Source organism: Ailuropoda melanoleuca, chromosome 3 (assembly GCF_002007445.2).
Source record: "Ailuropoda melanoleuca isolate Jingjing chromosome 3, ASM200744v2, whole genome shotgun sequence".
In the NCBI taxonomy this organism is placed as follows: Eukaryota; Metazoa; Chordata; class Mammalia; order Carnivora; family Ursidae; genus Ailuropoda; species Ailuropoda melanoleuca.
This window is the reverse complement of record NC_048220.1, coordinates 45,376,702-45,399,583: the sequence shown is the minus strand read 5'-3', so window position 1 is coordinate 45,399,583 and position 22,882 is coordinate 45,376,702. Positions and strand designations below refer to the sequence as shown.

At 41.5% G+C, this 22,882-nt stretch overlaps 1 protein-coding gene across 13 annotated transcripts in view; it reads right to left on the bottom strand.

The window, feature by feature from the left end:
• MAST4 (microtubule associated serine/threonine kinase family member 4) overlaps positions 1 to 22,882 on the bottom strand; it is a 546,144-nt gene that overhangs the window by 150,708 nt on the left and 372,554 nt on the right. The window contains exon 1 of one of the 13 annotated variants that reach the window (XM_011220580.3): positions 12,583 to 13,241. The exons of 10 other annotated variants lie outside the window; for them this stretch is intronic. In XM_011220580.3, coding sequence (XP_011218882.1) covers positions 12,583 to 12,674 — 92 coding nt within the window. In that variant the 5' untranslated portion in view covers positions 12,675 to 13,241. Of the gene's footprint in view, positions 1 to 1,110; positions 1,186 to 12,582; positions 13,242 to 22,882 lie in introns of those variants that run through there. 2 more of the 13 variants (XM_011220581.3, XM_034656310.1) reach the window with 2 other exon arrangements.

The following is a 22,882-nucleotide window of genomic DNA, read 5'->3' as shown; positions in this document are numbered from 1 at the left end:
ACACCATTATAAACTCTGATACTTTAACATGAGGAAATTACAGGAGAATACATATACAATTTCCATTAATGGGAGTGAGAATCAGCAGGTGGCATTTTAAAACAAAGTAAAACCTACTTCTATTTTTCACTCTCTTCGCTCAGACAGCAGGTGGCATTTCTATAGCAAAGATCAAAATTATCAGGGCTCTGTATTCCACACATAACCTCAAATTGCCAGGAGGCTTCTGTACTATAAAGGCTCAAATCTTACTTTACAACTATCATTTCCAATAATTAGAATATTGTGAAAGCTGTATGTCTGCTGGAGACAGGAGAGCACAGCTAAGTTTATTTGGGTACAGTTAATTAATCTCTTTAAGCCCCAATTTTTTCATCTAATAGATATTATAGATCGGATTAAATGTACCAAACTGCCCCAACAGATATTCTTCCTCTCCTCCTGCCTTTGTTGACGTTGGTCTGTCTCCTACTTGTTATTACGTTACTGTAATTACCTGGCTATACTGCTTTCTAGCCCCACTAGAAGAAAAGGATCATGCCATACACATCTTGGTTTCCCAGGCGATAACCATAGCCCAGATCACATAAAAGCTACTCAATAAATATTTGGTATATAAATAAGTAAATGAGGCAATGCGGTAAAGCCCCAAGACCCTGTACACAGAAGTGAAATGTCATCAAACTAGGTTATTAGTTTATCAGGATTCAGAAGATGATTCAGGCTATCTGCAAGCCACAAAGCAGGAAAAGAATCACACAGAGATGTGGAACTCATAAATAACCCCCCTCCCAAGTACTTTTAAATAAAAACAACGTCCCACACTTCAGAAGTTAATCCCCCAGCTCTGAGATGCTGGTTGCTCTATCATTAGGTCCAGTTTATAATCATTTGACTCCTCTTTAGTGCTGCTAAGGTAACCGAAGAAAAGAAATTGAAAGAGATGCTGCATGGCCTCGAGTACCAGGGATTATCCCGTCCCAATCCAATCCCTAAGACACCCTAAGGAACTCAGTCTATGACTAGAAGGCAAAAACAAAACAAGCAAAATAAAACCAACGTCATTTTAGTCTAATACGCCTTAACATGGAGTTCAAGATATATACACACCTGGAACTTCCCAACAAAGTCCATAAATGTTGGGCCATGAATCCCCTCCAAACATGTTAGTTTCTTATTAAATAGTTTTGAAATCAAACCTGTTAAGTGGCTGAAGAAACAGCTACAAGCCACTGCCTGCAGGACACACCTAAAAGAATGGAAGGTCTGAAAAGCAAAGCTTGTTTCTTCGGCTCTGGGCTGGGCATGCCACTCACACGGGAACTAGAAAACTGGCTTAAAATGAGAACTATAATCTTTCTGGAACAATAGGTCATGACGAGCTTCCTTAATGCCAAAATAAGTGTTTAGAGGTGACTTCTGCTAACTGAAAGAAAGTGTAAAGGGCATATATATTTACTCTGGCTTGAATACAACATTTCTGAATATGCCTATTAGTGCCAGGAGTCAGAACCCTTTTCCTCATGGATTTTAAACCTGGGACCCATTCCACAGAATGTGTTTCCTAGGAACGGCATCAAAGGTTGTATCATGTTAATATCTAAACAGCTCAGTTATCTGTACCTTTTGACTCCCAAATCACCCTAGGTCTGGTGTGAGAAAGTGGACTGACTTTAAGGTTAATTCTCATAAGGTAAGACAACCCACAACTTCTATTATTTAAATAATTTCTTTTAAGAAGCCAACAAATGATATGCCATCAATCACATTTTGAAGAAAACTGGTCTACCTACCTAGAAGGCATCTTGGTAATGATGATGCTGGTAAAATGACATCAAAACCACTAAGCTCTAAGAACTGGTCTGAAGAGAGAAGAACTCTTGAGCCTGGATTCTTATGTTAAGAAGGCCTATACCAACCACTATTCATTTCTCACCTTAAAAATCCTAGATTTGGAAGGCTAACTCATCTGAAATTGACTGAAGAGAAATCGACTACTGAAAAAGAATACTACATACAAATTTTATAGGTCACACAGTAAAAATATGGCAAGTTTTATCCCTTACTCACTCTCTGGGTCCAAGCATCTAACCCCAAATATCAAATCCTAAAACACACAGGAAATTACAATTCATAAGCACAGAAAGAAGCTCATTTTGCAGAATCCATAAGAACTATGACCTAAAACACCCCTGAACTATCCCATACTCTCCCTGTTCCACTACTAGCCACTATGGCCATTTGAGATCTAAGATAAAATATTCCCTTTGCTTAAGAATGCATCATTTCTGGAAAATGCAAATTCATCATAATCCACTCAACCCGTCAAGTTAGGTGAGTGCGCCTATCAGCTGTTTTGCCACCTGTGTGCCCTTTGGAGTGGTTGAGCAAGCGCAGGCTAATTTTACAATGAACCATTTTTTGGATTATCAAATAATTTGTGTTTATTTGGATGAGTACTCAAATGGAGAATACCAAGTGGATAAAATTAATCCTTACAAGGAAAAAAAAAATCTATTTGACATGGCTTCAGTATTTATCTCTAGGGCTCAGTGTCAGACCAAGGTAATCTACTTGGGAAAGTCTTTGATTTTGTATTCAAAGTCTTGAGATTAGCCAAATGAAAGTAGTATTTTTACAAGAATTTTATCTCAAGTTTCAAGATCAACAAGCCATTCCAAATCAGACGTAAGAAATAACATTACATAATAGTCACTTAATGGCTATTGTTTTACAGTAACAAAGGTTTCATTTACCATATTTCCTAGAGTGCTTTATTCAAGCGGGCAGTTTTTCCCATGACAAACACACTGTTTTCTCTTAACCCCTCCATATATCTGTAAAAGTAAAACATTTAATAATTATGATTTCCAATTTAAAGATCCCCATCATATAGTATTTTAAAAGGTATGAAAGTTAAAGGCACATAGGTGACTTTTATGCAAGCTATGGGTTCGGTGATTTTCTTCTCATTTACTAGTTAAGAATTCTGGCAGTGGCTAGACAATATTCTAAATGACTCAAGAGAGAAATGCAGTAAGGCCAAAGTCAGGATCCTGAGACACCAACATGCACTGTAATGTTTAATATTAGAATAAAGCATAGCAAAGACGGCTTCAGCAAATACTCATAAGGCAAAATGAGCCTGGTGAATCCATCAGTTTTCTTCTCTCTGATTCTATGACCCTAGGAGCCCTTAGCAAGTGTCATCAGTTCCTCATTCCTCCCGCCCAGGTGATTCACTGACGACCTAATACATTAACTCCCAAAGAGATCTGGAATTTGAACTGCCATGTCATGTTAGAAAGTTTCCAGGGACGTGGAGCTGGTTCTTACCTTGGAAGAGCAAAAGCTTACTCGAGAACTTCAGAACAGAAATGGCAGTTGGCCGACCATATGCCAAGATCTGGATTTTGCCTGTGTGCTCGTCTGCAATTACAGTTTCCTAAGAGATTCCAGACTGTAACACAATCTGAGGCATGGATAAATCTAAGATCACAAAGTCAGTGGAATGTACAAAGTCCCAGGGTTCTGTAACAACCCAAGCAACGTGGAGCTTAAGAGAGAAACATTAATGACTGCCCCTTCTCCTTACCACTCCGTTTTACCTTCAAATGCTGATCAAAGCCTAAGTTCTCTGCTCAGGCCTTTAAAAACAAAACAAAACAGAACACAACAGTATGATGTTTCAGGCTGATACTGGTGTAATTACCTTCCCTAATAAGTATGTCCAATGGTGATTAGTGTAGGTAAACCTCCTGCAGATCTTCTCACTCTACCAATAAGGTTTAAGGTCAACATTTTCAGAATTTACAATCCAGTTCACAGGGAACTTTCCTAATTACCAAGATAGAGGAAAAGAAAATAAAGAACCAGAACTACAAGTGTTAACGACCACGGGAATTTCTATTTAGAGATCTTTCTAGTTACACAACGTCCCACGTGTCACAAAAACCAAATTTGCTACTTTAGAGTCAAGACTTCCACTGATGGAGACTGTGCCTCTAATAAATGGATTTATACACACCCTGTGCCCACTTTCATCCAGGTAGCTCCAGGACCATTTTAATATCTTGGCTCTACCACTTAACTTTCAAAGGGATTACTCAGTTACCATGACGTCACTCCCAAATGACTAGGTTACATGTAGTAAAGACAGCTCAGATTAAAATAGCTTGTGGATGCTCACTCACACAAGAGATGACGTGGTGTGTAAGGGGGTTCCGGGGGGGTTCAGGGTTTCCAGTCTTAATCTCCCTGAGAAACCAGCCTATTTCCATTTCAACCAATACAAGGAGTCGTCTCCGAAATTATTCAGAAGGAGACCTATTCCCAATTTTCTCCTCAATGATCCATTTCCACACAGGGACTCAAGGGATTACTTAACCCTAACATTGGTCAGGTTTTAGCCCGGAAGGTAGATGGTCTCTATCTTGAGGCTTATGATCCTCTTGTTTGAAAGACAAGACCTGGGCTTCTGATAACTGGATCTATGTAAAGAGAAGCAAGCAAAGCCGTAAAGCATATAATGCTCTACCCTGTCACTGCGAACTTGGTGACACACATACACACACTCGTCCCAGTGCTGACACGTTCTAGTAATGGATAGCCCAGGCCTGCCCAGGGAGCAGACTCCATGTTCTAACGGTTCATTTTTAAAGAACTTCTAAAATCCACCTTTTGTACTCTCTCACACACACTCCCTTCTCATTTCTTTCCTTCTCTCCCCTTTCTCCCTCTATCTTAACCCTCAGGAGACCTACCTATTCAAGGAGCAAAACAATCTGTAATCTCCTATGGAAAGCTTCACACTAGAGAATAAAAACGACATTATCACCATGTGTGTATTCCTGCTCATGTCCTTTGTACCTGGCAAGCTTTACAGGGTACAGGATACACAAGGAGTCTGTAAGAACACGCTGCTTTAGTCTGGGGCAGCCAGGCTCTGCCCAGACAGCACTCAGAGAGCTGTGGGAAGCTCCTGGCCTGGGGTCTCAGCTTTCTCCTCTTCCCTCTGCGCACCCCTTACTAGGCTGGGGGAGGAGGACCCGTGAGTGAGGGTTTCACGGGAAACTACCAGTGCTGGGGTTAACCCTAAGAGGCAGACTGAAGAGTGAGTCCTGCAGTGACAGGCAGGCCCGTCCCACCTGCAGAAAACACAGTCTGGAGCTGGAAGAAAGGAGAGGGATGAAAGGAAGCAGTTAGGAAACAGGCCTGGGCAGAGCATGGAGTGGGAGGAAATGGGTACAGAGACTTGGGGAGGGGCCAAGCCTGCAGGTCAGGCGTGGAGAACCTGAAAGGAGGCCAGGCAGTGAGCTAGGTTTCAGCCCTCTCTGGAACAGGCTTCGGGGAGAGTCAGGGGTCAAGCTCGGGAGGAGACAAAGTGTTGGGTGGTGGGGGGGGGAGGGAGGAGGGGGGGAGGGGGGAGGTAGCCAGAGGCACTCAGGGCCAGTGAGCTGAAGCCACAGCTCTTAGAAAGGAAAGACTCATAAGGCTGTGGACAGAGCCTGAGCTTCCAGCGAGGTGGTGAAAAGGAAACTGTCATTGCCCGTTTGGGCGATGAAGCAGACAATAAAGTGAGCAACAGTGAGTAAGGGGATATGATTCAGGGAGGAGAGCTGACAGGCCAGCTGTGAATGTGCAGGAGCTAGGCCACAGTGATGTGTCACCACTGTAGTCAGCTACCCACAGAGAGTGGTTACCACCCATGGTCTGCCATTCCTCACTTCATGGCTGTTGCCCCGCTCCTCGGCCTCGCCCCCACCCCTCCTACCCCATCAAGGCTGCTGCTGTTCATGCTGGGGTCACCCCACCTTCCCTGCTGTCCTTCTGTCTCCCTGTGGAGTGACAGCACTGCCCGGCCTCCTCTTGGGATCTCTCTGAGAACACTGTGTGGCTTCCTTTGTACCAGACTCTCCCCAGGCCTCCTTCCTTGTGCCCACCTTCATCTCAGCCCACTCCTTAAATGGGGCATCCTTATTCTCCCACAGATTAATCTAACACAGGTCTCAGATGGTCCTAATGATGACTCTCAAGCTTATTATTTCTGATCCAGCCTCCCCGGTGCCCTGAATCCTCACATCCAACTGCTAGCCTGGGGGCTCTTTTCTTCCTGCCTCAGAGCCTTTACTCTTCCCAGATGCCTGCCCCAAATACTCCCCACCAATGGCTCCTTCCCATCTTTTAGGTCTCCTGATCAATGACACTCGCTGACCACATTATCTAAAGTAGCCCCCCACACTGTGACTCTTCTCAACACCTGCCTACAGCCTTTGGAACACGGACCACCATACAATAAGTAATTGACTTATTTAGATGTGTGTTTCTTTGCAAGGCCCAAACACTCTGTCTTGTGCACCATTATAGCCCCTGCCCAGCACGGATATTGGTGCTGTGACTCTTGGGAGTGAAGGAATGTATGTTCCATGGGATTCAGTATCCATAAGATGCTCAATAAATGTAGATTAACTAGACTTCTGGGGATCAAAGGAATGAGTACAACTTCTTTTGTCTTCCCTTCCCCCACTCTTGCACGTATAGGTAGCTCACTCATTTCCCTGGTCCCCCAGGTCAAAATCCCCAGGGCCACTGTGGAATGTTTCCTTGTCTCTCAGAGCCAACGGCTCATCAACTTTGATCATTTATATCCTCGGTGTCTCTCAAAGTGACAATCTCGCCATATTCCTTGGTCAGATCTGCAAAACCCTTTAGGCAGGCTACAGCAATAACATTAATTGGTTTCCAGGTCTCACCCTTCACTCCCAGACCTAAACTCCCCAGTGCTGCCAGACATGCCTTCACCCTTTGGGTAAAGGCCAAGCAAGCGCCCACAAATATCAAGTGCCTCAACTCTCGTCCTTAGCCTCATCGTCCCCTACTCATCCCCTTGTTGTAAAGACAGAAACAATGTGAATACTCAGTATTCGCAGAGTTTTTATGTGCCAGCCGTTGCATTAGCCATTTTACACACATGAACATATTTCACTCTTTATAACAATCATGTAAGTAATTTACTTGTCCCTGTTTTATAGATAGAGCAAATGAAGTCCAATGAACTTCCCCAATCTCATTCAAACCCAGGTGAACTGGCTTTAGATCAGTCCTCTTCACCACTGTGGTATATTACACTGCCTCTTCAAACTTTATGCACCAGCAATACTGAGTTATGCTTCGGGTTTTTTATGCTCCAGCAATACTGAGCTATGTATAGTCCCTTGAACTCTGCTGTTAAGGCCACTATGCCTTTGTACACACCATTTCTTTTGCCCTTTGGGAAGGCCCTGTCCTTCTATCTGATAAATACCAAACTATCTTTTAAAACCTCCCTGAGGTGTTGCTTTTTCTATGTGGTCTCTATTTTGGCTCCTTGAGACCAAAGTCTCTCTTACCCAATGACCACTCCTAAGGCTTATAACGTATGTCACAAATACTTCTCTATTGCCCTGGTTTGCAATGATTCATTCCCATATCTTCACTGAAGGCAATCCTATGACTCACCTTTGGGCCACAGTGCCCAGGCACCCAATAGATGCTCAATAAATGTGGATTTAACTGGACTTTCCATAAAAGGGGTGAGTACAAATTCAATAATACCCAATGTGTCAGGACAAGAGACTAGTGTATTCTCCATACATCTTAAAGACACATATTCATGAGCAAAACAAAGACTCACCAAACACTACAGATGTTTCTGAAAAGAAGATGTAGCATACATAAAACTTCAATACATTCTGACAATCACAGCGGTGAGTTTAAGATCCCTGGATGTACCTGCTGTTCAGGGCAACCGCTGAGTAATGTGAATTCAAACACACACACACACACACACACACACACACACACACACACACAAAACCCCAAGACCAACTGCTATCCCATGGGTTCTCAGCAAAATACATTAGGAGACTTGCTCCAAGTGATTAATCGAGTCGCAAGCTGCCCACTGGCATGGATAATGATGCTTGATTTAGTTGTCACTGAGATTTGGATATTGTCACGTAAGTTAAATGAAAGTATGACAGATTTCTGACCATTAAGGTTAAAAACCAAACATCTTCTAGAATCTCTAAACTGTGCTTTAGCAAAACTAAAGTTGCACCTCAAAACTGAGCAGCAATATTTATAGACCAATGGTAGCCCTTTCTTTACATATGTGAGGTAGGTAAAAAAATGAAGCTTAAAGAGAGAGAGAGAGAGAGAGAGAGAAGCTTGATCTTCTTTCCTCCCCCCACAATGTTTTTAATCCAAAGGGGGAAAATGCTATAAACCTAAGGGGTAACATATAGCAGCCCTGGATTTCTGTCCCTCAAAGCAGCAGGTAAATGAGTTGGCCTTGTGGAAATAATGGAGGGGCAGAGGAGACAAAGCCAGACATGGAAAAAGAAACTGTTTCCTGTTAAAGAGAAGTGATGAGATGGGACATCTTTGCCTTCTACCTGATCTAAGCAAGAAAAACTCCAAGTTTCTCACTACAGTAGTTCCCCTTATTCACAGAGGATATGTTTCAAAACCCCCACAAGATGACTAAAACTGCAAATAGTACTGAGTCCAATAGATACACTGTGTTTTTTCCCATACACAGACACTGCTGGTAAAATGTAATTCATAAATCTGGCACAGTAAGAGATTAACAACAGTAGCTAATAATATAGATTATAACAACATAGTGCGTTAAAAGTTAGGTGAATACGGCCTCTCTCTGTCTCTTCTAATAATGTGAGATGATAAAATGCGTGATGAAACACAGTGTGGTGAAAGTCGTAGGCACTGGGACCTAGTCTCAGGCCACTATCATCGGCTTCTGGACTGTGTCTGACTACAGATGATGGGGGCTGCAGAAAGTGAAAGCACAGATGGGGGGACTATTGTACTAAATATGCTGCTAGCTATAGGTTTTTTGTAGATATTCTTCATAGAGCTGATGAAGTTCCCCTCTGTGCCTGGTTTTCTGAGACTTTTTGTCATGAGCAAGTACTGGAACCTGTCAAGTGCTTTTTCCGCATATACTAATGTGATCCTGTGATAATCCTTACGTACCTTATTTATGTGACAGATTACACTGACTGATTTTCTAGTGCTGAACCATCTTTGCATACCTGGGATAAACTGGTCATGATGTATAACTGTGTTCATACATTGTTGGATTTGATTTGTTAATAATTTGTTGACAGAACATATGGCTTTTTTCCATGCAAATGTTCCCTAGAAGTATAAACTTTAAGACTGTGTCACTTAAACTCATTCATGATATTTAAATGACAGTAAGGCAAGAGAAAGTAAGGATATTTTGAAAGGTTTAAGACTTTATAGAGTATTTTTTTTAAGATTATTTATTTATTTATTTGACAGAGATAGCCAGCGAGAGAGGGAACACAAGCAGGGGGAGTGGGAGAGGAAGAAGCAGGCTCCCAGCGGAGGAGCCCGATGTGGGACTCGATCCTGGAACGCCGGGATCACGCCCTGAGCCGAAGGCAGACGCCTAATGACTGCGCTACCCAGGTGTCCCAAGACTTTATAGAGTATTTATCGAAGTTTTCATAAAATTAAAAAAAAATTTCCCTTAAAATAAAGAATGTGATAAAAAAATAAACTGTTTCCAATGGAATATGTAAGTTTTCCAACAAAACAGCAAAGTCCGTGTGCATCCAGACAACCTGTTGTCTGCCACAGTCAAGACAAAAAAGAATGAAGGGAACAATAAATTGTCTTTGGGACACAGGACAAGAAATGTCAGTTAAATACTATGTAAAAATCTAGACCTAAGATTAGGTGTGTACGATCCTCTCTCTAAGAATCCAGGGAACTAAAAGTCATAGGCCCAGGTAGGCCCAGGTGGAAAAGAAACTTTCAAAGTTTTCCTGTGATGGAGCAAAGCCACAAAGCAGTACCATGCTGAACCAGCAAGGCAAATACGATGGAACCAACCAAAAAGGCTTCCATGATGAAAATGTCTACCATAATATAGACTTGAGGAAAGAATGCAAAACCTTCAACCACTCCTTCTTTTGTCTAAATGGTACACACATCCTACCCCAAAAAGCTCTGAGATGTTCATTCACATGCTTAAAGCTGAATTTACTCTTGATAGATGCAAGAAGCTGATATTAAAGAAAAGATGAAGATGAAGTCCTCTAAAATACAATGGGAATCAGACCAAGCAGCTAGGAAAAACAAAACAAAACAAAACGTAGAATGAATGATCCGTTGGACAAAGCCAGCAAGTATGCAGAAAAAAAGCTAGGCTTGGGCAGGAGAGGTATTCCCAGGGCTAAAGCTGACGGGCCTGAGGGCGAGGGCAGGTGTCCTCACCTGGACACTGGGTACACTCACAATGGGACTGGCAAAAGGACAACTTGAGGATAGCAAGGTCCTTTTGAAAGGACAGATTTAGGGAACCTGATCAGCCAGGTGCGGAATGGGGTTAACATGACAGCAGGAGGAGGAGACAGGATTTAGGGCAGTGAAGGGAGGTCACAGAACGGGAAGAGTCCCACTGTAAGCATATGCTACATGCCCTTAGGGAAGGACACAGAGCCGGAATTGATCACTGTATAATCAGAGAATGCAACAGCTACATACACCGCCCTGGGCAGGAAGACACCTGCCCTTCGAGTTTCCAAATCTACGTAATAAATATAAAGCAATGCTGGTCCTTTGAGACCAATAATAAGTAGATGTACGTAGAGATGATCTTCAGGAAACGTATCTCCAAACTCCGAGGTTCCTGGAAATCCCCAGTCACAAACAGGCTGGGACAACCTACACTAATAGAAGGGAGGGAAGAAAATCCACCCCCTTTCCTGTTTCACGGAACTGAAAAAACGGGCCCATGACTTGGGGAGTGGGGAAAGGCTTCCCACACTCTCTCACTTTGCTGGGAAGAGCCTAAGTTACTTCAGTTCTGAAGAAGGAACTTAGAATTGGGGCTCTCTGCCAGTGTGAGCTGTGTGAATTGCAGTGTTCTGGACTGGAATGCCCTGGGCTGGAAAGTCAGGGTCAGACTAGCCTGAGAATTCTCTCAGTAACTTTATCAACAGGTATATGGGGCAAAGAAAGGCTCCAAACACTTTTCAGGTCCAGACACACAGGTGCAATGCCAGAGCAGCCCAATCTCTTTGAGAAGTGGCTTCAGGTAAGAGTAGAGACTGCATAATAGTCAGGACCACACCACTCAAATATTTTAGAGCTCCTGACAAACTTGAAAGGTAAGAAGTTATAGGATGTACTGCCACGAAAGTCGTGGTCTTGTTCGTAGACAGCATTACTTCTTCAACTCATTAGTTGCGTTTATTTTGCTGGGGGGGGGCATGGCTGACACATCTTGAATAAAAATGACCAATACCTAAAGGTCACGTCTCTGAACGCATAGAGATGAACAAGGAAAGCCTAGTTAACCTTATTTAAATCTAGACTCTAACATGGTTTCATGGGACCAACGCTGTTCAAGATATATTAAAGGTAAGTATGACTTTAAAGTCCACTCAGTATCAGCCAGAGGTGTGTGTGTTTTATAGGTGTATATTTGCACGTGTGCATACAGAGTATTCCAGGATGCTTCTGAAATCTAAGAAATACCATGGGAAATTTCGGAAGGAAAATTTACTAAGTTTTCCAAAGTATGAGCATTCTGCATTCATGCTACACAAAGTTATAGATATAACAAAGAGAATACACCATTTTCTCATGTTCTTTAAACACTGGAGCGCAGGGATTTTGAAGCTCGCAATCTGAGAGCCAGCATCCTGTTTATGTGACCGCACCACTGCCCTTGAACACATTCACGGGGACGTGCAAGTCAAGTTGTGAAGAAAAACGAAGAACATATGGTTATGCAACTCAGAAGGCATGCCCCTCTAAAATCACAATGCCACCTTTCTGCGCTGGGAACCATGTGGAGAGAAAAGAAACACTCCCCTTTAAAATCATAGTCTCTCAATCTGAGTGTCAGCAATGAAGTCTGAACTGCCTTTCACTTCTGCCACCAGCTTCATCCTGATTTTAAAATTCTCTTGTCCTCCATCTATTCTGTCAAAGATGCTACAAAATGAAAAGGCCAGCCCGTATTGGAAAGAAATGTCAGCAAACCAGTAAAAAAACGAAATGGCAACGTTATGCAGGCCTGTCTCTTAAGCAGACAATATGAAACAGGCAAACTTGAGCTATCTTTGCATTGCACATCTGCATCTTATAAAGGTCAAATATTTAATAGAAGGGAACATCTGAAAGGCTCTACAAAGGGAAGCAGAAGCCTCTGGTGCCTGAGTGAAGGAAGCCTGATGAATCCTATCAGATCAGAGACAAAGTATCTGTCCTCCTCCCCCTTTCCTCCCCCCTCCACTCTCAACTCATCCCCTCCTCACCCACATTTCAAAAGAACAACTCCAGAAGCGCAGGCAAGCAGGATCACATAGGAAATCCACAAGAATGACAGAATCCCTGAAACACTGCCCCCCTGGCAGGGTAGAAACTTTTCAAACTGTCGCCCAGTAAACAAAACCCCAGCTGCTAAGGGGCTTGGGCAGTCGGGCTGCCTCTGAAGCCAACACATTCCCTCTCCAGGCAAAGTATCCCCGCGTTTTTTACCTTTGTGTTCGCCGAAGCCTGTTCCCACTCCTCAAATGAGGCAAAGTAAAGTTTGAGAGCACAGTCCAAAAATTGGGGTCAGACATATCCATTTCTTTCTCTCTTCAATTCACTGTGGGTTCAAGGCCATAAGGCCAAACCAGGGAGGGGGCAGTAAAGCGGAAAAAAAAAAAAAAAAAAAAAAGAAAGAAAGAAAGAAAAAAAAAAAGAAGAAAAAATCCTAATTATCTACTCGCTCCCTCCAGAGGAAACGTGCTGTGAACTGTGATCTCAAGAACAACTTGGGAGTCCGTCTGAAAAGTACCCGTCCTAGCCTTTAATTAACACACAGCCATTTCTCCAAGGTTCAGGAAACTTGTTTCCTCTTGGGTTTGCCCTCTCCTGGTCAGCCCTGGGCAGCTATAAACAGTAATTACAAGAGTTGGGCCGTGCGTTCTGCACAAAATGCTGTCTGTGTGTGATTCAGTCCAAGGTACTTTGTCATCTGTTTGGCAGATACCATTTGCAGCTCCTGGGGGTGGGGGTGGGGGGGAACGACTATTTTAAGTCTTTGGTTCCGGGAGGCTGTTGCTTATCAGCAAACCATTCAACATCCGAACATGCCCAGTACCGAGTTTCCTTTTGGTATCTACATACAAGGAAAAGAACTGAAATACAAAAAGCGCTTCTTCTCCCCCTTTGCAAAAAAAAAAAAAAAAAGAAAGAAAGAAAGAAACTTAAAAGCACTTTTAGAAAGCTGGCCTCCAGGCGGACTTGAACAGGACACCTTTGTGCGGCCTCCGCGGCCAGGGGCTGGGGGGCGGGGGGGCTCCCCACCGGCAGACACTCCCCCGGGAGCGGGGCCTCATGGGAAAGGGGGTCGGCGGGGCCCCGCGCGCGAGCCCTAGAGCAGCTCCGACCCCAGCATCCTCCGCCTGCGCCGCGCCCCCAGCTCGCAGCGCCAGATGGATCATTCCCCCCAAATAAATAAATAAATCCAGCCGGGGCCAGCACTCAGTGAAGTGAGCGCAGCGCACACCTGAAGGCTGGTCTGTGATTCACTGCAGAATGGATCACCATGAAAACACTCCTAGGAAGTGAGTAATTACTCTTTACCCAGACGCTGTTTGCAGGAAAAGCACACCAATGGGATGCCACACTCGCCGAAAACCTCCGTCAACTATATTTATGAGTTTACATCCATTTGATGAATTACGACAGGCACAGCTGTTTGGCTTCATGGACTACAAACATAGCCAGGGAATGGTCAGCTACTACCTGTAAAGCCACTACCTGGCATTTTTAAAACAAATGCTCGATTATTTCCCTTCCACGTGTGTTCAAAGTTGGAAGTAATGAAAGGGAAGGTTGAATCCATGCTACTGTTGTTCATCTTGAAGAAAGGCATGGTATTCAAATAACTCCCCAGACCAACAAATGCTCTGTGAAAGTCTATGAAGGAAAAAGATTAGAATTGAAATTAGCTGCCTTAAATCTGGTGTAAGAGGGGGAGAGATACTAAATTTTACAAGATTTTAATAAAAAAAAAACAACTCATAAAAAATGGTTTAGTTCACCTACTAAATACTGGAAACATACTTGCTTACAGAAATAGGGTGACAAGGGGAGGAGGGGTCAGGTGACAAAGGGAAGGGGTAAAAAAGAACAGAAGTGCACTTTGGAATCCTTTTTATCTAATTCTTACGACTCCCGAGATATTTTCACCCCAAGGACTCTAGGAATTTCTGGTAATAATTATTTTACAGGGCTTTCTTACACATTATCTCCTAAAATTCTCACTGAGTCTCCTCAGATCCTTGGTATCTACTAAGACAGACAAAGGCGGCAATATTTTCTCAATTTAACAAGTGACAAAATACACTTCACCAGACACTTAGGAACTTCGTTCGGTATGTTTTGCTCCATACTAAGCCATTTTTTAAAAATGTTTTTAAGGACTGAAAAGGGTATTTTTTTAAAGGCTGACACAAACACAGTTCTACCCGTGCTCCAGAGCCGTCTGTCAACCTCAGTACTTGGACACGTGAGGCTGGAGAATGCTTTGTTCTGGGGCTTGTCTTGTACGTCGGAGGACGTTTAGCAGATCCTTGACCTCTACCCACTAGATGCCAGTTGTGACAATCTAAAGTGTCTACAGACATTGCCAAATGTTTCCTAGGGGGTAAAATCACCCCAGGCTGAGAACTACTACTGCCCTAAATAAAGCCTCCCTCTGAGAAAGGTAGCACAGAACATTGGTTAAGAGCAAAACACTTGGGTCTGAATTCTGGATCCAACAATTACTGTGAATTAAGACAAGTCACTTACTCTCTGCCCATTTTCCCCATTTTGGGGGGCACATGATAGGACCAAACTTTAAGAGATCAACACACACAAATGAGATGACATATATAAGCCCCTATAAGCAGTGTTTAGAACACACTGCACATAAATGTCAGCAATATGCAGAAGTTAAAAGAACACAATGCTGAGAGGGTAGGAATAGAGCACAGGACACCCCACACCATGCCCTCCACTTTCATGGTGGCAAGAACTTGCCTTCACTGTGGTGCTGGACACACTGCCTACGCTGAGGTGTAAACAAACATTTTACTGCTCTCTTCCCTAGTATGCTGTGAGCTCCTCAAGCTGCAGTCGTGTTTTACTGATTTCTCTATTTCCAAAGTCTGGTGGTTCCTGATTTATATAAGCAGTTAGTAAATAGTTTTTGAATGGAGACACTTCAGATGCTTGGGTTTCTCTTCATAGGCCCTAGAATTATCAGTATTAGCAGGTTAACTGATTTTTTTTCGAAGAATCTTAACTTCTGACGAATCCCATGAAGACACTTTTAAGTTCTAAAGAACTGACTTATTTTTATCTACGCACCGTAACACTGAAAACAGAAGTACTATCATTCATCGTGTCTTAACATTGCTCTAAGAAACATCACAACCAAAACTAAGAGAAACTCTCTTTGGATCCCACCCACCACCTCCAACTCCAAAGGGAAGCCCAGGGAATAATTCTGTGCTCAGTTATAGGTATTCAAGTTTAAGAGGGAAAATTATGTATTAGAGGCTGCCCAGAGAAGAACCAGCAAGATGGTGAAAGGAGATACGAGAGTGTGCCATCTACGTGGTGTTCAGTGTGCAGAAAGAGAACATTTTGGGAGCTTGACAGTGGTCCTTGAATACTGAAATAACTACTATGTGGAAGAGTCTTTGGATCCAAAGATGAAAAGGGCTGAAAGGCCAAGACAGGATGTCCTATAAGAGTGTCTGAGAAGAGGTAACTTGAAGGAGATGCAGTGCATAGAATTCAAGTTCTGGATGGTCCCTAAGAACTAATGACTCTGTAGCTCCCAACTCCTGTGTTCTATATCTTCCAGAAAAGCCCTAGTATTTTGGCAATGACCATAACAATGATAACTAAAATGGGTAAATAAGTACATAATACATTTTTTTCTTCTCTTGATTGATAAATATCCTGGCCAGTGAGCAGTTGTCATTACAATCTCCACTCCATACATTCAGGGTAATTCACCCTGCAGATTTTCAAAGGGATGGGTAAAGACAATTTTTTTTTAAAGCTACATATACTTTAACATGTTTTTTGCACTTAGGAGGCTTGGGAAAATTTGGGTTGTATCCAAAAGGAAAAAAAAAATAGGTAAAGTGCATGAAAAGCCAGAAATGAACTACTTAACACAGTGAAAGTGGCTGATGCATTCCCACATTCGTTTAAGATAAGAGTAGGTGTGACACTCAAGTGTAACTTGTCTTCTAACCTGTTTGACTTGATTTGGGAACCTATGATTCAGAAGATAATGCAGTCAGCAAACACAAGAATTAAAATTGTCAGAACTACTGACATTTTCCTGCAGACAAAATAATTATATGGGCAAAAACTAGAGTATAGTTTAGTTCCAAGTACAGTGAAACTGGCTACAGAACTAAAAGAAAATTGAGGTAATTGGAGATTCTTAAGACTATAGCTGGTCTAAGTCAATATACAGACATTCAGCAAGATTTTTTACTTATTGCACAATAACTGAACCTACACAGTGATGGACAAGCTTTGTGATCCAGAATGCTCACTCGTTTAATCAGATGATATTATGAGCCATTGTTTTTATAAGAAAGGTAAATGACAATGAAAAATAAGCTTGTCACGCTACTAAAATGCTGGCTTGGAATGAAATGAGTACTTAAGAATGGGTCAAATTCTTCATTGTTCACCCCCTCCTATATACAAAGAATTCCATGTTCTTTTCCCTGACTTGAATTCTCCCATCCACTTCCCACCCTCTGCCCCATGCCCACTCACTAGGGTTTTCTCCCACCCTACACAGAACAGTGTTGCAGATAATACCACTGGAGCCTTCCCTGAACTTTTACACTGGGAGACTAAGCTTCTAATGCAGGTATGTAGCCCGGGAAGCTTCAGCTCCCTGTACTGACACTCTGGGCACAAGGCCAATTCCAGTGAGAAGTCACTATGAAAAGTGGTGTTGATACTGAGTTTCCAAATGTATTCTACCCGACCCTGGCCTCTTCTGGGGACTGCGCCATAAACTAACTTTGATCTCTATCCAATCCCATTTTTAGAGCACCTAGAAGTGACTACTTCCCCAATTCTGTCCATACCTACAGGTCTACTTTGGTCACATACTAAATTCCGCCTTGCGAATTTAAGGGTAGAAGAACAGCAAATTACCCATCCTGAATAAGCCATCTTGTAATCACGGCACATCTTAAGAAATACAGCTTAAAGGCTGAGCTAGGGATGTGAAGAAAGTTGCATCAAAGTGGAGCAGCGTGAAAGAAAACTCTACTAGTGCTACTAAACAATTTTTTTTGCTCACATTACCAAACTATGAAAGGATAAAAAAGATAAATGAAAATTAACATTTAGGGATAGATGTGAATGCCTGATACCAAGAGATGGATAATAAGTAAGGTTACATCATCCTTGGAATACGAACAAAAAAGTTTAAACAATATCACAAGGTAGATTCACGTTTATAGAGGAGATAAAACAAAGCAAACACAATAAGACTGATTTCTATTTCTTGACAGGCTGAGCAGAGAACTGCATAATCCCCAAGGACTGGCTGAAGGATAAGGTCCGAGAGAGCAAAGGACAGTCTGGAGACTGGCTAGAATGGGAAGAGAACATAACATATTCCTCAGGTACTCCTTAGATTCTAGGAGTATCATTGGCTCAGGAAATGTAGCACTTAACCAGTAACTTAAAAAAATCCAAGAGGAGAGAACAGATAAACACAGACAACGAAGTACTTATCTCCCACACTGGTGACTCCTTGATGGGTAGGCTAGAGCAGTGGAGTAGAACGTGCATGGTGACAGCCCAGCACACAGGACTGGGTTGGGTTCCATCAGTATTGTGTGCAAGCACATCACCCTAGCACTCTATTCTCTGGCTTACCAGCAAGAGAAGCTCCTGGGAGAAGGTGCACGCTCAGTCTGACAGAGCTCTATCCCCTGTGAGAGGAAGTGGATAGAAAAGGTCTATCATCCTTACAGGGCTGCTGCAAGGGTCATTCTACAGGAGATGACAGAGAGGGAACCAGAGATGAATGTGTCACTCCATTCTCAACCAGCTGTCTGGAAAATCCCCCAATTAAGTGACGCAGAGTAGTGGCCTGTAACAGAACTAAGCAATCCAATTTTGGAGCAGAAAAAAAGGCTTGGAGATCAGACCCCTCATCTCACAAATAGGAAGGCTAACTCCTGTCTTACTTTAAGACCAAACTTCTGGCCGCTTGTGCTAGGAAGCCTTCCTTTGAGGTTCCCTATCCCCACCAGGTTGAGCATCCCTCTACTGGCCTCTGGTCCTGAGAGCTCCTGCAGAGAAAAGGTTCTCCCACTGTATCAAAATAAAAATCTGTTTGTTTGCAGATCAATCACCATTGGAATAAGAGCTTGTTGAGGGAAGGGCTCCAGCCCCTTCATCTTCAAATCCTCAATACAATCATTTGGATGAACGTTGGGAGAAGGGAGGAAAGGAAAAAAAGATTTGCTCAGAGTTAAAATGATACTTGATAGCAAGGTCAGGTATAGAATCCTGATATTTCGAAGACTCAGTTTGCACTGTTTTAAAAGGCTTTTTTCAATCTATTCCTCCTGAATTTCATGACTCCATTGCTGTACCTATTAGGCAGGTCTATTGTCTCAGATTTCAAAATCTCAGAAAATAGACACCACGCATATAGTTTTATGTATGTATACATACATATATACACACATACACATATATAATTATTATATATATTATACATATATACATAATGTGTATATATGTATATATGTGATATATACATATATAATATATACATATTATATATATAATTAGTTTATATGAAATGCTAAATACTTTTTGACTGTAACAGTGACCCCCAGTTAGTAATCATTGCATTAGTCTCTCAATCTGGAATTAACTTCAAGGACATGGAGTTTCTTGATCCAGAAGCTTGGGTCTAAGGTTCATCATTTCTTATCCAGTTCCTGAGCATGAATTACAGTGCAATTATCACAAGTGTCAATTTGGTTTAAGTGGGTCAGGGTAGTTATATTTAGCCCTTTAGTAGCTGACACTAAGACCTTTCTGTAATGTAAGATTAAAGTTAATTTATCAGTTCTTCTTTTTTTGAATATTTTTCCAGGTCAGACATCTAAAGTTATGGAAAATTATCCCACTAAAATAAGAGATAAGAGTTTTCATCAAAAGTACCACACAGGGAGCATAGATAGACTGAGGTAGAAACAATGTGCTTCTGCTAACAGCCAGAATTTTATTCCACTGTTCAAGTTGATTCACATTATTCCACAAATCAGAAGCTATTATTTTAGGGAAGACACAAAATATTTTAGCCAAGGAGTTCTCAAGCAAGCCTTAGTATCTATATCTATAAGTTATGTCATTTCCATTACCAACAAAGATTTTAAAAGAAATATTAATTCACAGAATACAATGTTTAGAATGAAAAGTGTTCAATCTAACTATTCTTGTAGAAATGCAATCAAAGCATCAATTAAATATTTTTACCTGTTTAAGTGGCCAAGATGAAAAAAAAAAATACCATCAATGCTGGTGAGAGCACAAGGATGTAAGTCCTCTCTACTAACTATCTGGACAGCTATCTGGAGAATGAAAACACACACACATACCAACACATACATCATGTCTGCACAGACATACACATATATGTCTGCTACATACATATACATAAAATACACATACAAATATACATTTTAACTATAAACTGACATCCTGGAACTTACACAAATATAACCAACTGTATATACAAACATTCATGTGTATGGAAATTAATCTCAGAATTCCTTATAATTGCACAATATGGGTGTACAACATGTTAATAATGTTAATAAATGTAACTTTATTAGGGCAAATGCTAGTAAATACCGACGTAGCCATAAAATAAAATAATTTTAAAACCAATAAAGATAGAATAATAGATTCCAAAGATATCCAGCTTCTAATCCCTGGAGCCTGTGAATATGTTAGCTAGTGTGTCCAGAGGAATTTTAAAGATGTGATTAAATTTAGGGTCTTGAGATGGAAGATTTTCCTAAATTATGAGGGTGGGCCCTAAATGTAGTAAGTGGCTTTGTAAGAGGGAAGCAGAGGGAGATTTTACTATAAAATAAGGCATTGTGACACAAGCACGATGCTGCCAGGCTGGCTTTGAAGATGGAGGAAGGAATGAGAGGAATGCACAGAATGCAGCTCTAGAAAGAGGCTGGAAAAGTCAAGAAAACACCTTTTCCCTTACTGTTTCTGGAGGCCGCTCAGCCCTGCAGACACCCTGACTTTAGCCCAGTGAAACTGATTTCAGACTTCTGAACCCTAAAACTCTAGGAGAATAAATATATATTGTTTTAAACCATTTAGCTTATCATAATTCATTACAGTAGACATAGGAAACTAAGACCACATTTGTAAAGCATACATAATGGGAAATGTTCCTGAAATGTATTAAAAAAGAAAAAAAAACCAGAAAACAAATGGAGCAGTTATGATATAACTTGCTTATAATATATGTCAATGTATATGAATACAAAGACAGAACTAAATGAAGTATTTTTAGTGGCCATCTATAAATGTGGAATTATGTTTGATTTTATTCTTTTATACATATATATGTGCGTGCATGTGTGTACTTTTTTTTTTACAATGAGTCCTATTATTTTTAATTAGGAAAAAAAAAACTTCCAATCCCAGAAGCCATATATCTGACAGTCCTTTTACAATGACCTGAAAGCTCACATTCCTATGAATTTTAGAATACTGAGAAGAGTTGACAAACTTAAAACGATACACTTTTACTTGGACATTTTCATAAAATTGGATTGGCATCTTTTGACAAAATAAAATGCAAATGTAAAAGCTCTAAAAACCTTAGAAATACTAACATTGCTTTAAAAACGAAGTCTTTCCTACTCCCGGGAATTTCAGAATATAAAAATGAAAAATAGCTGCTTCTACACATAAATCCTTACCTGTCTATGGCAACTGGGCAAATGGGTATTTTCAAAGCTGACTGGGTTATAAATCCATACAGGGCTGTGTTTTGGGTTGAATATATATATTGTTGTTTGCAGACTGGTCAGGCTGTGCATTTTATGTGACCAATTCTGAATTCCAGAAGTATTTCATTGTGCTGTACATGAAGACTTTCTTCTTTCATTGCTCAGAACATTTACTTTTTTAAAAAGTATTTTATTTGACAGAGAGAGAGAGAGAGAGAGCGCACACACACGTGCCCGAGCATACTAGTGGGGGGGAAGGGCAGAGGGAGAGCAGACTCCCCGCTAAGCAGGGAGCCAATGCAGGGCTTGATCCCAGGACCCTGGGAACATGACCTGAGCCAAAGGCAGATGCTTAACCAACTGATCCACCCAGGTGCCCCCAAAATCATTTACTTTGACAAAGCAAGCTCTATTTTATTATCGGCCAACATGCATGCAGTAAAAAAAGATGTTCCTAATTTCAAAATATTATATGAGCTGTAATTTGGGATTACCTCGCCCCACTCCCCAGCAAACGCAAACTTCTTATTTCCCATGACGCTAGATAATTTAGATTTTACAGTCTTTACTTAGCTGGATTATGAGGACCAAAAGGCACAGACCAAGTTTCTGGTACCAACCAAAAAAACATTCTTTGAATCAATGTATTGTAAGACGTATCATAGAAGACAACTATATTAAAGTTAATCTTTACCAAAACACTTTCAAAAAGAAGTTATTCCAGGTTTAAGAGCTATAGCAACAGTCAAACATGTCGTCCTATATAGCGGAAGATGCGTGATAGATGAATATCTATTGGTGTGAAGTAAGAACAAGCTTTACAGGTGACATTTAGCAAATGAAGCACACACAGAATTATAAAGGATGCTAACACACCAACGATAAAAGAAAAACAAGGCCAGATGCCACGTATACAGCAGAAATAGAAAACTCAGTAGGAAAAAATCTCACTTAAATGTAACAAAAATACACTAGTTGGGAAAATTAGAGAGTGAGAGAAAACTAAATTAAACTCTCACTATACGTAAAGTTAAAAAAAAAAAAAAAAGAGCAGATTTTCACATTGTACGGGGCCCCCTGGTCAAAGGCTTTCATTACTTCTTGCCTGGATTCCTAAAATGTCCTCCTCTTCCCCACTCCAAACTATTCCTGCAAAGCTGCCAGCCCTAACGTGTGCACACAATCATTTGACCCTTCCGTGAAAGAAAATTCAGTGGTTCCCCACTGTTCTAGCAACATTCAAGTACAGTTTCTGTCCCACCATCGCTTAACTGCCTGGAGTGCAGATTTGAGGAGGTTTCTCCAAACCCATGGACTGAGGATTTCTGGGCACGAAGCCCAGGAATCTGCATTCCACCAAAGTACCCCAGGGGGTCTTCTGCACATTAGAGTTGGAGAGGTTCTTCATAGGAAAATCAAAACCTCTTTAAATAGAACACTTTATGAACACAGTCCCTTATTGCTCCTGCCTCATCCTCTGACACACGTCCCCTTGTGGTTTATGCTCCAATAATAAAAAAGTACGTACTTGTCAGAAATAGTGAATTACTTCCAACTCCCCAGACGCAGGAGCTGTACCATACCTCATTGCCTCATTGCCTTTGCACATCCTGTTCCGTTCCTAGAATTTCCATCTCCTCTGCCTGGAAAACTTCGGCTCATCTTTCAAGTGAGACATGTAAGGTCATCTCTCCAGCTAAGTCATCCTGACTTTGTCTTGCAGACCTGAGAGGTTTTCCTCCTGA